This window comes from Haliotis rubra, unplaced genomic scaffold, assembly GCF_003918875.1.
Source record: "Haliotis rubra isolate DU_JTF1 unplaced genomic scaffold, ASM391887v1 Scf36, whole genome shotgun sequence".
NCBI classification, from domain to species: domain Eukaryota; kingdom Metazoa; phylum Mollusca; class Gastropoda; order Lepetellida; family Haliotidae; genus Haliotis; species Haliotis rubra.
The window spans coordinates 1,672,463-1,689,890 of NW_025767035.1; the positions used below are offsets into that span (position 1 = coordinate 1,672,463).

The window sequence follows — 17,428 nt, forward strand, 5'->3', positions numbered from 1 at the left end:
TACAAACTATGCAGTCAATACAGTTTGAGCCGGAGACTATAACTCTATGACACTATAAATAATCATGAAAATAATTATGACAATGTATACCTTTTTGAAATTATCATTTATGGCTGAAGTGTTTTTTCGCGTTTAATACGAAACTATGACTGTGTCATATGGGAAGATGGCGGATTTTCTAAGTGACGAAGACATTGCAAGGAAGCTTCAAGCAAAAGTAGTCATTTTCACCGTTTTCCATGAAATTGACTGTAACAGAACGTGTTTGAGAAGGAATATATACCAGTTGGTTTTCACAGTATTGAATGACATACTGTACATTCGCTTTTTCATTCATATGTAGGAGCACTTGTAGTTAAAACAACTTTGTCACTATTATTTTTGTTTTGCTGAGACGATCGTTTTTTTATTTCGCCTTTCCATACGTTGTACAATGAAACAGAAGGGAAGTGAAGAACAATTGGAGGCAAGACTTCCGCCCGTATCCCCCCTAAATTTTAGCCACGAGGAAAGGTTTCTTTGAGTGGCATTTTTAAAAGTTGGATATGTCTTTCAGTATGTTAAGATACAATTAAAGAAACATGCTAAAACTCATCCTTACCAGATGACGAATATATATATTCAGCTGATATGATTCGACTAGAATGAAATTTAAGGGGGGATACGGGCGGAAGTCTTTCCCAATTGGAAATGGTGTACATGTTATTTAGAAGGAAAAAAATCCGTCTCGTGAGGATGGTGGGGCCAGAACGCGGGCTCTGGAGGACCACAAAATATGTTCACAAAAGACAGAAGGGACATGAAGGGAAATACTTCCGCATGTATGCCCCTTAAGTCAAATAATATTACTGGCTAGCGACCAGTTATCGTCACGTACCAGTTATGGCCAACACCTGGCTGTAGCGCTTGCGCAGACAGCTTGATTTTAACTCTCGTAGTCTATCGCTTGTGTGATGTGTCAATACTAAAGACTCAATGTGTGAAATATGATGGAAGTGCAAGTCAAGCTGTCTGTGTAAGCGCTACAGCCAGGTGTTGGCGAAAACTGGTACAAGGCGATAACTGGTCGCTAGCCAGTACCTGAATATGTAAATATATTTTTCGTCATCGTTAAAATTTATGGTGGGTACAGGCGGAAGTCTTACTATGCTTATGGTGTCAATATTTATTATATGCATTTGACCCATGAAGGTCCGGGTTAGAGTATTGATCTTCAGTAACCCATGCTTGTCGTAAGAGGCAACTAACAGGATCAGGTGGTCAGGCTCGCTGACTTGGTTGACACATGTCATCGGTTCCCAATTGCACAGATCGATGCTCATGCTATTGATCACTGGATTGACTGGTCCAGACTAGATTATTTAAAGACCGCCACCATATAACTGGAATATTGCTGAGTGCGGCGTAAAACTAAACTCACTGTCTATTATATGCATTTACAGAACCTTCCTTATCCAGAAGGATTTTATTGTTAGAAGAAAGAGGTTATTAGACTTGGTTTATTCAACAGTTAAATTTTTTTGTTATCATTATATACTGGCTAACTGTATCTACAACATGTACAAGGGATAGTAACCTTCTACCATTTGTTATTCATGTCCATGCATATAGTTATAACATGTTAATCTTTGTTTCAGTTTGATAAAGAGGAATCGCTGAGAATAGATTCAGAAGAAAGAGATAGGACTCTTGCCATGGCCTATGCAAAGATTCACAGTATATCAGATTCTGATTCTGATGCCACAATAGATCCAGATGATTTGGTGAGAGACAATTCACCAGACCTGTTTGCTGACGAAGAAAATTGTTCCAAAAAAGACAAGCCATCATGCAGGAGCTGCACAGACGAGCAGATATTCAGACATGTCAGGCAGCAGGTCTGTCACATCACTTCAGAAAAGAGTGAGCAAGACTCATGAAATATCAGACAGTGATTCTGATGAAGATGTAAGAAAGAAAATACAAGTAAACAGAGATAAAACTTCAAGAACATTAGCACCCTCTCCCACACTGAAAAAGAGAAAAATTGAACATGATCAGTCTTCCGCTCACAAAAAGAGAAAAAGTCTCTGTGATTCTGAAAGCATGGAAAGTGAAAAGAATTACAGTATATTTTCCAAATATAAGAGTTCACCCTCAAAGAACATGAAGACAGAAAAATCACAGTCACTCACATCTAAGCTGGACAGTCCGAAGACATCAGGTCTATCCCCCAGTATTAAGAAAGTGCCAAGTGTAACTCATGCTTTGTCGGAGAGTGACTCTGATACTGAAATGAATGGAGTGATGAGTGCGTCAAAAGCAAAATCCGTCCTGAGTTGTTCTTCTAGCCCATCATTTAAAAGATCTAGTTCACTTACATCAGACAAAGATTTGTTGTCACTTGATGAGAAGCCTTTGTGTAAATATGGGAAGGAGTGTTTCAGAAAGAATCCATCTCATGTGGCTGAATTCCGCCATTCAGGTAAGCAAATGTTTCTCCATGATGGTTGGTCATGTCTCCAATCACTGGTTTGCTTGATAGTGATGTACTGATGTCATTTAATATTTCACATCATCCAGGTGAAAATAGAACAATGTGACCCCCAACCTCATGTTCTTCATTTTTCTAACTAAAACTTATATCAGCGTTTTTTGTATTATCTTTTTATCTATAGGCCTATACTTAAAGGTCACATGCAACCATAAAATCAAACATAATTAAAACACAATTATCACTTATTCATGACATATAATATACATTGCTGATTATGAAAAAACATATAAACAAAATTATAAGGGTACAATCGCAAATCAAAAGTGCAATCTTTTGTACTTGGGTTTACTTCCCTCCCAGTCAGAGTGGGTGGGTGTGCACTCAAGTGTAACGGATGGTTCATTTGCCGATGCCCTCACAGCTCATTGTGAGTGTGTGTATATAGAGATGTTGGGTTTTGTAAATACATGCTCATTTTTTGTGTATAACACTTTGCAATCAACAGACATCATAACATGTCATGTGTACAAGTATCACACCTGCCTGTCTGTTTAATTGCATAATGTGACAGAGACCGAACTCGGGCCATAAATCCATGCGTTTTGTTTATTGTGTATAGCCTGATAGGTGTTAAGTTCAAATTGCATGTGGTCAGTGATCGAAGTTGTGTATTGAATATTGTCATTAGCAGACAGGCAGGCAGACACATAGGTGTCAATAAAACAGACATTGAGTTTTGTCTGTGACAACGACATATTTATATCACAGTTAGAAATTCTGTCAACGCTAAATAATGCTTTTAAGTATCGAACTGAGAAAGTGACTCGGAAAGAAGAACGTGTGGTGAAAGAGATAAATGAAATTATATAAACAGTTAAATCGGTAATCTACTGTCATAACATATAAAAAGCTCGCACCTGTGAAATATCAACAAAACATTAGAAACAGCTCACATCAAAGCCTTCACCGAGTATTCACTGCCAGCGTAGGTTTTCCGTCTTGAAATGTCGAATGCCTCACTGGTTGACACATAGCTGAGTAGATGTAGATCCTTACAAGGTTCTTTTATGTAATGAGTAGATTATTTACTATTTATTTGTGTACACAACCAGGATTAGACTACTCCTGCTCACGACCTTATAATCCAGGCATGCATCCTGTTTCAAGCTCCGCGAACCTATTCAGTGGTCATGCGTTAGGAGCGCAGCGCAGCCCAGCTGTTGAAACTACTTTTTCCCCCAAGCACTGGGGGAAAATTAGTGAATCGTTTGAACTCCGATTTCGTGCGTTTTTATCATCGTGTTATTTTTCATCTTTATAAGTTGAATTTGCATTTTTGATTATTTGTTTTGGTAAGTCCATACTGAAAGGTATCAGAATCTGCAAAGTTGTGTTTTACGTTGCATGTGACCTTTAATAATTATTGTTGTTCATTCTATTATTTCAGTTGTAATGTACTTTCACCAATGTCTTCTCAATTATTTTATTTTTATAGATGTGGATACCAGCAATGATAAAACAACCCATATCTCAAAGAAACTTTCTGGTGTGAACACTAAGAAGAGTGGCCTTGACATCTTTAAAGAAAACCAACCGCTGAGTTTCTACATGACCAAGGTTACAGGCATTGATGCTGTTTACAATGAATATGGATCTATCAATATAAAAGGTAATTTAAAGTTATTGGAAATTGCAGAAAGTGAAAAGTATTGCTCAAAAACACATGGCAGCTGAATTTTCATTTCTAAATTTATGTTTAAAAATAGAAATGTATGTGAGTGTTTGCCCAAGGCATAAAAATTTAGGAGTCATCATGACTCCCTGGTGTCATGAGAGGGAGTCATGGACATGTTTTTGTGAGTCATCTTCAGTTTGGAACTTTCAAGACATTAACTGTGATTGTTTAATAACAACAAAAAGAAGGTAAGGCAGGTCAGGTATGTAATCAGCACTGAGCAGTTAACTGGCAAACATTAAACTAAGTAGTTTTAAACAACAGCAAATTACAATATGATTATCTGAACTGAGGGCCCAGTAGCATTGCGTCAACAAAGACGCAAGCTCCTAAATTCACTGCGTATTTGAGGTAATTTGTGCGTCAAATACACAGATTTTCTGCATCATGGCAAACACTGATATGTTATGTTTTCACATGGCATATTATATTTGAATTCATTGCATGAATGTTAATTGAATGCATGACACGTTTTCACTTATCAGTGCTTTGTTAATCTTTAATCATGTTTCAGCAATTGTGTGAACCACATGCTATTGGTTTCATCAGTATTATCATGATAATTGTCTGCATCCGTCCGTGTGTGCGTCCGTGCACATTTGTCTTTTCCAGAGCATAACTCTAAAACCGTTCAGTATTTCTTCACCAAACTTGGCTCATAGATAGATCTGGTGGTCTACTGGTGCCTTTTGGTAGTTTTGGATTTCTGAATAACATTTGTAAAAATTTGTGTTTCCATGGCAACAATTTTGACTTCAACTGATAGTGCTCCTTTCTGGAGCAGAACTTTGAAACCTTTCAGTACTCTCCTTCCACTTAGCTATATACACGCCAACACATTTGACATAGTCATAACTCGTAGACATATTCATTAAAAGTATTTTGCCATTGAGGGGGATATTGATGACTTTGTCTTCTTGTTTCATATTGTCTATCTGCTGGTGGCCTAGTAGTTGATGTAACTCACCACTTTAGTACCTAGTGTGTACCTTCAGTATGAGTCGTCTGTTCCACTGTGGGTTCGACATGTTGAGAAGAGTTGCCCTTTTGTGGAATATATTGTAAGGAATGTGTATTATTTTCACAGATATCTTGTCACCAAGCATGGGAAATTTAGAAGCCTCTTGTCAGGTGAGGATTAGTTTTGTGATACACAACACACAACTCAAATAATCCAATATCAACATGATTCTTTTCTGTGGTAGCTTTTTTTACACACTAAACAAATATTAGTCACGATTGGCTGAAATATTGCCGATGTGACTTAAAATCTTAACTCACACACTGAAGAAAATAAATATTTAAATGAGAGTTGGGGTAGTATTATTGTTCAGATGTTGAATGATCATGCTTAAGACCCATGCAAAGGTAAGTCCTTCATGTAATTCGCATTCAAAACATAACCCAACCACACCAATTATTCAAATGGCAAAAACAAAATTGTTCATAATTCTAGGGACTTGAATTGGCCAACTAAGCACTGTAGTTTTAGTTTATGTTTCCATAAACTTACAGAAAGCTAAGCCATCCCCCCACTGACAGATGTCTGTTTTCTGATTGATTGATAGTACAGCATTAGAGGTGTGTGTTGCATTATTGAACTAAGGATCTGACTGATTTTGTGCTGTTATCATGGTTATACTCGGTTGTGTTTGTGTTCATGCTATAACGTTCTGTCTGTGAAGTTATTGTTGTTGATGTGTCTGGATTCTGCTAAATCGTTTTTCAGTTCAACTTTATGTTTGAAGTGGATTGGATTATAAGCCAGTACCCTGCTGAATTTAGGTGAGTGTTATTTAATTATTAAGTAGGGTTTGATTAGGTTAACCTACATCAGAAAACAGGATAACACATGTATTGAACTGTACTTTGTGTGTGCCATACATCTGGAATGTAGAAACAGCTTAATACTATTTTGATGATAGTAAACAAAAGTCAATTGTTGCATTTGGATTTATATTTTTATTTATATTTCATAACTAGGGAGATAAGTAAAACACAGGTATACAAAAGGACTTACTTTTACGTTTCATCTGTTTGAATGGTAAAATAGCAAAGAAAAGTACAAAACACCTTTCGACATATTGACATATTATTGTGGGCAATACTATGAAATGCTTGTCTGAGTAGAGATTGACTTGTATGTCCATGTCCAGGAAGAAGCCCTTGACCCTTGTGCATGGAGAACAGAGAGGAGGTCTGGCCACTCTGTTGGCAGAGACAGCTCCGTACCCCAACATCACCTGCTGCCAGGTGAGCCTCATCAATAGTGTCACAACACGCTATCCAGTACTCTGTATAAATATAGCACACATCTAATTATCACACATCACTGCCCCTCACTGAAAATCACATGTACAATGTATTAATCCCTGAACATTGTTACCCAACAAATAACACTGACACATAACAGTTGTAAGTAGTGAGGCACAAGATTTAGGTTCCATTTTTAGTAATATTTTCAAGTATTGACCTTTCTACTGCTTAGATAAATTCAAAACAATGCATTTTCTGGCCTTCTTGGCTGTAGTTGTAAGTTTGCTTTGACTTGTCTTTTGTACTTTATTACAATACTTAACATGCTCAAACCTGAAACCCCCCTTGAAGTACCCAAGAGAGGAAAGTGAAATTTCATACTGACATCATATATATATATATATATATATATATATATATATATGTGAAAATCGAAATCGCTACATTTCCAAGTGAGCCACAGTGCAATGGCACTGTTTCTTATTTTGTAACACTTGGCAATATTCATTTGAGGTTAAGTTCATAAAAAACACAAAATAGAAAAGTAACTGTTTCTTAAAACACCTTGTCCCATAGCATCTTTATTATTATTGTGTTTGTGTGTGCAGAAATTAAGAGACTTGTCCAGAAAACAAGAAACAAAATGCCGTGGACGAGGTACTTCTATTTAGTTCAGTGTGTTGTGTAAATTGTTTGACATGTTTGATTTAACTGTTGAATTTTTCTCTATCCCTTTCCAGGCCAAACTGGATATAATGTATGGCACACATCACACGTAAGACACTCTTCATTAATTCTTTCGTTTAACATTTGGTGTTTAGGATAGTGGTTAAAGCATGCAGCCAAACAGCTGATTCAGCAGAATCTGTACTCTTTGTGAAGCCCCTGAGTTCCCTGTCATGTGGCTGAAATATACCTAAGGGCATTGTTAAACAATATTTTTTCACCAGCTCATCTTACATTAAAAGACTTATATTTATGTTCTCCTTTACTTGCTGTCACTCCTTGGAATGCATGTAAATGACCTTGAGTTTGACTCACTTACAGTTGAAGAATTTTTATCAAGGTTTACTACAATTTGCATCATCTACTCAGAAACCTCTTTAGTGTTATGAAACTAAAGTTTTGTATATATATATGGTATACAGTCAGCTCTCGTTAATCCGACACTCATTAATCCGACAATCACGTTAATCCGACAAAAAATTAGGGAACCATTTAAAACAGTGATAATTACTCTCGTTAATCCGACATTCTCGCATTCCGACTCCGACACACCAATCTAGCAACCGATCATTGTAAATACATTGTAAAAACATTCGTTAATCCGACAATCAACACAGCCGGTCGGATGATCCGACCGTATACAAACATCACACATGAAAGGTGATTAGCGCGTGCCTTACTGGCTGCTTAACACCCACGTCAGTGAACATCACACTTGTTAATTAGGAACACAGGATAATTAATTGAGGCGATTTAATCAAGAAATAACAGTAGAGCGAGCTGTATAAAATGTTTACAACCGACATGAGTTTTCATCACAAGATGTCTGTCACGAGTACACCAGCTGCTAAGCGACCCCTTGTAGAAGTCACGCCATTGATCAAGACAGAAATCTCCTTTTGAAGAAAGACAAACCCCAGACAGCACAACAAGAAGTCATCACTTTTGCTGAGCAGAAGTTTGATGTGAAGATTGGACGATCAACCGTATCTGACATCCTGAAGCAGTCTGCTTAGTGGTTGAGCGTCTCTACGACTAATTCCAATGCTTCAAGCTATCTGAGGCCAAAACATCGTTGAACACTTTGCAAACATTTCTGACACACCCCTGATTGTACATTAGACGTCCACATGTTATTATGGAATTAGTTGTATGGAAACTGCAACATATTCAACATCCGGGTCATAATGGCAGCTGATATGCGGTAAAAACAAACGTGAGTTTTGTGCCAATGTGGTCATGAAATAGATATGAAACTGTTCGCTTATGTGATTATATATGTATGTTATGCCATCTATGAATGTTAATAAATGAAAACAAGTATGTATTGTTAGTATTTCTTATTTCTGTGAATATTTTTACATACGATGAAGATAACTAGATCTACCATTCCTGATATGCATGCAACAGTATGACGATCATGGCATTTAGTAAACATTGATATTTTCACACAAATACATTAATCCGACATTTTCATTAATCCGACATTTTCGTTAATCCGACATATTTCTCTGCAACCACAAGTGTCGGATTAACGAGAGTTGACTGTACATGGTTTCTCAAGAAATTATCAAACGATGTTCCAAACTACTTTTAAACATGGCTGCCAATTTCCGCCATATTGAAAATGACATTTGACCGATGTTTTTACCATGTGTGCTAGTACCATTGTGAAATATTCACGCCATTCTTTTGTTTCCAAACTTTTGTTACTCCTTTTTATACCCATTTATAACCTTTTTATTATAAACTTTCTGGTGAAATGTTGCCAGTATTCAAGTAATCCATGAGATTTTCTGGTTGCAGGAAGATGATGTTGCTCCTATATGACAAGGGGTTGCGGGTTGTCATCCACACGGCCAACCTCATAGAGCGGGACTGGTACCAGAAGAGTCAGGGGTGAGTGGTCATGGTTCCCCAAGCTTGAATCCAACAGACACATATATCATGAATCAAAACATTATTAGGGAGTTTTGAAGATGTCATCTGCATGTACATCATGTTTTGTTTTGTCTGTTTTATACAGACACGTTCAGTTCTTGAATTCAGTACATTGTTAAGTAAAGGTCTTCATATATAACAGATATCTAATGTTTCTAACCACCTTTCAGATGTGTCAAAGAGTGTCAGGGAATATGTACAGGCTGCCATTATGTGGCTAGATTATTATCCCCCGCCGCACGTTATATAGTATTAGGCTCCGTCCGTCCGTACGTACGAATTGGAATATCTTAAGAACCGTTCTCTAGATTTCTTTTCATATTTGGTACCTAGGTTCTTAAAAGTATAAGAAAGGTCCAAGTCAGGTTTGGTGACCTTGACCTTCATTTCAAGGTCACAAGGGGACTTTCACGTTTTACCTGCATGTTAAGCTATCTCAAGAACTGTTCACTGGATTTTCTTCATATTCAATACAAAGCTTTATCTAGGGAAGGCGCAGGGCCCAGTCGATTTTGGTGACCTTCACATAATTTTCAAGGTCATGGCGACACTGAAGATTTCAGCATGTAAACCTGCATGTTAAGCTATCTCAAGAACCGTTCACTGGATTGTCTTCATATTTGAAACCAAGCTTTATCTAGGGAAGGTGCAGGGCCCAGTCAATTTTGGTGACCTTCACTTAATTCTCAAGGTCACAGAGACACTTGAAGATTTCAGCATATTAACCTGCAGGTTATGCTTGTCAATTTTGAGATACCTCAAGAACCATTGACTGGAGTTTCTTCATATTTGACACCAAGCTTCATCCAGGGAAGGCGAGGGCCCAGTCGATTTTGGTGACCTTCAATTAATTTATGTGTCAACAATGATTTTGTTCTGTTTGATTGGCTGCTTGTACTAGCCCAGACTTAAGCTGGTTTTATAGTGCTAGCCCACTGAGATGGTTTTATAGTGCTAGCCCACTGAGATACCACGCCGCAGTGAAGCATGAATACCCCACTCAGACACAGTATACGGACTCCGAGCCGACCAGTCCTTGTTGTACCCATTAATGCCGAGCACCAGGCAGGAACCAACAAGTACCATATTTTAACGTCTTTTGGAATGACGCGGTCGGGGATCCAACCCGCGACTTTCCGCTCTCCGGGCGGACGCTCTAACCACTACACCACGGAGGCGGTTCTTGATGAATAAGAAGAAAAGTATGATACTTAATGGATGACAACTTCTTTATGATACAAAATTTCTAATACTGTTGTCAGGCAAGTGTGACAATCTAAACGTCGCATCATTTATAAGAAATTGTCATCCACAAAGTATCATATCATACCTTTCGTAACTATGATTTCGCAGTTTCTTTTAGTATTTCCTGGTTGTTGTTTTTTCAGAGTCTGGGTGAGCCCTGTGTTTCCTAAAATGCCAGCTGACCAGGTTACAGCTGATGACAAGGTTCATGGTGACTCAGCCACTCACTTTAAGCAGGATTTGCTGCAATACATTGCTGCATACCGAGCCCACAAACTGACAGTGTGGGAGAAGCACATCAAAGCTCATGACATGTCAGCAGCAAAGTTAGTACACATCCCACATACAGCCTTATGTAGGAGTACCCTCTATTTTATCCCCCCATAGAGATTCCCAGTACCCCATGCTTGCTCAAAATGGATCGAGGTCTTCTAGTTAGGTCTTCTTGTTTGCCGGGTTCACACGTGAATAATTCTGAATGGGGTAGGGCTGTGACAGGTCCAAATTTTCTACCCAGATACCCGTTATGTTAATTCCAAATTACAAATTTGTAAGGAAGGTCAAAAGATTTTTCAGCTTGGAGACTAAAAGTTCGAGTTTTTCAATATCGTAACCATGTATTATATATTTTAAAGAAGTGGCTGTAATTATGTCTAAATCTTCAAAGACAATACAACTTTTTTTATCATGAAAGAATAACATACAGTGGAAACCTGATAAGTAAAATTTCAAGGGACTCGCCAAAATTGTTTACTTATCAGGTATTTTACTTATACAAATCTGCAAATGACAACCATATGCATGTATATGTAACAACGAACAGTGTCAACTGCTTGACACCAGCGAGCTGTAAGTAGGATGTTTGTTTGACTGGATACCGACACGACTGCCCCTCGCGTCGGATTATGTGGCGATCGCTAATTTAGTTATCCAGTCTCTTTTGTAATTTACTTCCAGGGACCGGGAGAAGACGTTTACTTAAGCGGTATTGTTTACTTATCTGAGTTTAGTTAACCAGACTCTAATAATGATAATTAATGAAGAAAGTTGCCGGGACCAAAGAAAAGTGTTTACTTATCAGGTCTGTTTAGTTAAGCGGTCTTTACTTAGGCGGTTTCCACTGTATTACATTGTTTAATCTATTAGTCACATGATCATAACGGGTCCGGGTATTGAGACGGTTACCCGGGTCCAGCTCATGACAAAACCCGTCCTGGGTATCCAGGTTACCCGTCCCAGCCCTCGCCTGGGGTGTAAAAAATATTCATTCACTTCACTTTTTATTTGTTAGAATTCTCAATATTGGTAAATCTACTAACTTAATCATGTTGGTCAGTAGCAAAAAGAGAGAGAGAATATTTCTTACTGATAAAGTGATTTTAGAGATTCTTTTTGTTGGAGTGTTCTGTCAATTCATGTTCAACAGGGTTCATATAATTGGGTCCGTGCCAGGACGCCATACTGGAGATCAGAAGAGTTGCTGGGGCCACATGAAACTCAGAAGGGTAAAAATCATTCCTACCTCACTACCAAAGACCAAACTTAATATCATTTGTTCCAAGCATCTACAAAGTAAAAAAAGTCACTTCATGTGGTGCCTTGTTTCTTTGCCTTAATGCCTTTATCATGTGTTTCTTAATATATTTAAAAATTAAAATGCCCACTCGCCACATCTATTTTAAAAATTGGATAAGAAATCTAATACCCAATTCATTGTGACCTATGACAGGATAATGATTAATATCCAGGTATAATTTGAACAAAAGGCATAGTGACACCTCATCAAGACTGTAAGGGTAATGATTTGTTTTCTGGGTGCAGGTTCTTCAGAAACAAGGTCCTGATGCTAGTCGTGTGAAGTCTTGGCCAGTGATTGGTCAGTTCTCCAGTATTGGTTCCCTGGGTCCAACAGCAGAGTCCTGGGTGTGTAACGAGTGGCTGCAGTCGCTGTCTACAACACGAGGGATGTCTGTCACATCTAAAGCCAATATGACACTGGTAGGAATGTCATCACATCATTTGTGTTAAACTGGTTTTACAAACAACAGTGCGAGACACCTGTGTCTGATCTAATAATCTTCCTTATCCTCACTCAGATTAACAATGAATCAGAAAAAGTGTTTCCCATGTTTATAATAACCAGTGTCAAGGAGCTAAAACAGAAAATCGCTTTTAGGATCTTTCTTCCAATTCGTTGGTTTCACATTAATTTTCGACTCGCTCTGCGCATGCGTAGAGCGTGTAAAAATATCCTCCGGACATATCCGGTTTGGTCGCATTAGCGATATTGTAAACACGCTCTAAATAAATGCTGTATAAAAATTATTTACGCGTGACAACTGTTCATAGTTGAGTACATACATTAATTTGCCTATGCTTTTCAATATTTGATGTCCTATTTTGGTGGCATTGCATCAGAGATGTGTTTTTTTACTTGTGAGAAGGGGTAGCCGGCGGCTCTCGGCTAGAGAAGGGGATGTGCAGGAAGGACGGTGGATGGGTGGTGGTGAGATGTGTTTATACAAGAGCTTGTTAACAAACGTTAAGCTATTTATTTAACTGATTCCGGTCCCTTCCATTCATAAATGAATTGAGATTAGTTAAATTCGACATAAAACCATATATTTGTTTTGATTTTTGCTTCCTTTAGAGTGCGTTTACACTATCGGTAAAGCTTACGACCAAACCGGATATGGCCTGAGGATATTTTTACACGCTCTGCGCATGCGCACAGCGAGTCTAAAATTAATGTGAAACCAACGAATGCAGCCGTGTGTGTCAGTTTCAACTTAGCTGTAAACATCTACAAGGTTCATGCAAACATTGAAACGTCCTTGATTGTAGCAGTTGTTCCTAGTATATTCTGCAACAGCAGTCCAACAGCCGACAGCGAGCATCATAATTGTTAGTTGAACATATGAACATATTGTTTTACATCTCACTCTGGTAACCAACCCACAGCCCTACTAAGAACTGTTTTAATAGTGGTGATCAGTGTGGTGAAATGTAGGGTCACTATAATCATAAATAGTTTTGCCAAATAGCATCACTGTAAAACATGCCAATAGAGTAATCTCCCTTGGCTGCTGTGTATTGGCCACCATGCTGACTACATGGTTTCTAAATAAAGGACCTTTTTACCAAAGTCCTTGTTTTGATACAAGTCCAAAGATTATTACAATCGGGTCTCAGTGAATAGAGGTAACGATTGTTAGATTGTTGTTTTTGTTAGATTGTTGTTTCGGATAAGTACTGAATTTTTAAGAGGGTCAGTTATTTCAGAATTAGTTGGCCTTGTTTGTTGGAAGAATGTTCTGTTTAACTCTCAATCTTCAGGTGTTCCCATCAGTGGACAATGTGCGTGTAAGCCTGGAGGGGTATCCCGCTGGCACGTCTGTACCGTACACCATGAAGACAGCCCAGAAACAGAAGTACATACACCAGCACTTCAGGTAGCAAAACCCTTATACAAATCTACTGGGGTTGGAATTGGTCTTCAGCAACCTATATTGGTCATAAGAGGCGAATAAATGGATTGGATGGTCAGACAGAGAGACTTGTTTGGTTGCAGGTCACTGCACCAATGTCCGTGACTCTGTGAGATATTGCTCATAATACCTGGCTTGTCTGGTCACTTACAGACTGTCATCATGAAATAGTGCACAGGAATGGTGGGCATATTTGATACTGACTGTAGATCGGAGTCTGGGGGGAGCAAACTTTAAATGAGAGATTACTGCCACATGCCTTGGTCATTTATATCTGTGATAGTAATGGAAGTTGATAGTCAAACTGATGAAAGCGCGCGGAGTTTAGTTTTACGCCGCACTGAGCAATATTGCAGCTATATGGTGGCAGTATGTCAATAATAAAGTCTGGACCAAACAATCCAGTGATCAACAGCATGAGCACTGATCAATGCAGCTGGGATATGATGACGTGTGTCAACCAAGTCAGTGAGCCTGACCACCCGATCCCGTTATTCGCCTGTTACAAGCATGGGTTACTGAAGATCAATTCTAACCTGGATCTTCATGGGTCCAAACTGATGAAAGACATATAAGAAACAGCATGTGTACTGTTAAGCAACAATCTCCATGTATGTTATCTATTTGGGTGGTGTTACTCATGAAAGTGTACCATATTGCAGACAGTGGAAGTCTGAGGGGCGCGGTAGAAGTCGAGCATGTCCCCATATCAAGACATATGTTCGTCCTTCACCTGACAGTACTGAAATATCCTGGTTTCTCGTTACAAGGTGAGAATATGCATTTCAAATAGAGATGTAATGGCTTATAAAAACACCTTCTTCATTTTGCTCTTAAACATGATAAAGCATAATGTATAGACTAACCTTGAAACTTATCAAGGAATGTTATAAGTTACTCATGAATGAACAATGTCAGTACTTTATACATGAATGTTGTAAATAACTGAGGAGTTGAAGCTGAAGACTATAAGTGAATAATTCAAGTACCATGTGAATGTATGCAGCAAGCAAATCATGGACGAATGCTGTAAGTCTCAAGTGAATGAATGCTGTCCTTTTTTGCCAAGGACAGATAATCTTTTATTTGACATAGGTCCTTGATTACTCTCTAAATTTCTTCAGTATGTTAAGATCTAAAAGATATATCTTTCCATAATTAATGTTTCATGTTTCCAGTGCCAATTTGTCCAAGGCAGCATGGGGTGCCTTTGAAAAGAACGGCAGCCAGCTGATGATCAGGTCCTATGAAATAGGTGTACTCTTCCTTCCTGCACATTTTGTAAGGATACCTCCTGTCTTTACAAAAAGATAACATCTCTTTTCAGTATCATGTAGAATGCTGATTTGCCATGAACCTGAAGAAAAACAGGATTGCAAATACTTTAAGAGGTGTTATCAGTCAATTACATAACGTATATGTATGATCGATACCCTTTGGAAAAGCTTTGATCATATCTATAAGTTTGAAATTGAATAAACAAAAACCTAGACATAAAAGAGTGGTCACACACCCTATGAGTGTCATGTTTGATGAATGGAAACAACTCAAGTCAATAATCTACACCTGCCGTGATGTTGCTGGAATATTGCTAAAAGCGGCGTAAAACCAAACTCAGTCAGTCAGTCAGTAATCTACAAAGATATGTTGGTGTTTCTTTATTACTACATCAGACTCCACACTACATTGAGGCATCCATGACTGTTAACTTAAAGTTTGCTGTTTACATTTAAGGGAGCTACAGCTATGGTTTGTTAAAGCCTATATGGCACTGAATTCACTGAGATTTCGAAAAATCATAGCATTAAATATGTTTGAATTCTGTCATCAAGGGTTGTGAGACACTGCCAGCAACAAGTGATGCACAGGAGGCAGTTGCACGAAGTGATGAGGTCGTGTTGCCTCTGCCGTATGACCTGCCCCTCACTCCATATGTCAAAGGAGGTATGTATGTTGTTCCGCAGCCTACTCAACCTTAGTTAAGAAAGTATGGATTTTAAAATGGCTATAACATGGCTTTGGTGCAATGGTTGTGTGAGAGTTAGTTAACTCTTCACTTGTACAAACTGTCAATTTATTTCTGTTGATCTTGGTGTTTGGCTTGTCTTTTCTAGACCGTAGCATTTATGTTCCTTTAAAATGTTTGTTTTGTCATGTATCTGTCGATATATTATATGTATTGATAATCTCCGCTTTCCACTTGTAGACGTCCATGGATGATGGACGTGCCATGTGTCCGTGCTCCAGACACTAACGGAAACATGTGGTGTCCTCCACTGTAGACAACTCCAGATGCTGAACCTTCTGTAGTCATCCTTTTCCATCTACGAATGACCACCTATGTTGATTCTTCTGTGGTCATCATGCTCCTGAACCAAGTGACAGCTTCTGTTAAGTCATCTGCTGTCATCATGCTCCAGTAATGAATGAAAGCATGAGTTAACCCTTCTACAGTTATCATGCTTCAGGAATGAATGACACTCAGCTACAGACACACATGTCAATATATATCTTCCACAATGGGTCTGATAGGAAATGGCCTCTTCAGGGTTTGTGAAAAAGGCCAGCTAAAGACACTATTGACAACGTTGTATAACCCTTGCTGTAGTGATGGCCACTGTGATATGAACTTTTAGTCTATGGACATGAAAAGACGAAGCTGCGATTAATTTGTTTACCAGCTATACAATGTGTAAATGCATTTTTTGGGGGAAAAGGAAAAAAATCGAAGACAAAATGACGAAAGGTTAATCTATTGTACAGTCTCAAATTGTCGATGCTTTAATTTTCACATGTACATATGTCAGTGTATATGTATGCATGGTCAGTGTATACAGACTTAGAGATCTTATCACTAGTTTGGCAGTTGTGTATGTTTTCAGTGAGATACAAAAATCATTTGTGTATTAACTGATGCAGAATCTAAACTAAGTATTATTGTGCAATACAATTTTATTGTGAAGGAATGCTGTACATTTCCAAGCGTTTTATGTCTGCCAAGTAAGGATTATTTTTATGAAGATTATTTTAATTGTGTTTACATAAGTTTAAGTGACATGTCAAATAACACAAGAAGATTTACACACATGTATGTAGTCCCAATCAACATCTAACAGAACATCTTTCTTAAAAATTTCCTTTGTCAAGACATATTGGATTTAACATTTGATGGTTGCATATGAACTTCTGTCTTTTCTGCACAGAAAAAAAGCCGCAAAAAAATCTGATGGATTTGCACATCAGATTATGATCAATGTTCAAGAGAAAACTACAATAAATAGTGTCTGCAAATAGCCTGAATATCTTTACATTTAGATAGATCTCGATTTATCAAGATTTATTAATAATATATGCAATAAAATATTTGACATTTAAAATGCTTCAGTTTTTATTTTCTGGTCCATGCAATGACAAAACAAGATGACATCAATCAATATAGACTCATGTCACACATTATATAAGGTCTCAGCATGCAACCTGTCATGATCCAGAATAGTGCAGCTGTGTCTGTGTAGATTGGTAAGGGAGGCTTATATGGAAACGGAGGAACTGATTTCAAAA

General features: G+C 38.1%; 1 protein-coding gene across 1 annotated transcript; it reads left to right on the forward strand.

Moving 5' to 3' along the window:
- Positions 1–86: 86 nt before the first annotated feature.
- Positions 87–17,069, forward strand: LOC124285361 (tyrosyl-DNA phosphodiesterase 1-like). The gene is given in 18 exon segments (XM_046721574.1): positions 87–217; positions 1,638–1,866; positions 1,868–2,464; positions 3,972–4,145; positions 5,299–5,342; positions 5,941–5,996; positions 6,368–6,464; positions 7,208–7,242; positions 9,000–9,092; positions 10,523–10,705; positions 11,806–11,884; positions 12,201–12,377; positions 13,716–13,831; positions 14,530–14,637; positions 15,046–15,148; positions 15,700–15,811; positions 16,074–16,077; positions 16,080–17,069. Coding segments are annotated over 18 exon segments (2,328 nt in total). The 5' UTR covers positions 87–166; the 3' UTR covers positions 16,150–17,069.
- The last annotated feature ends 359 nt before the right edge of the window (positions 17,070–17,428 follow it).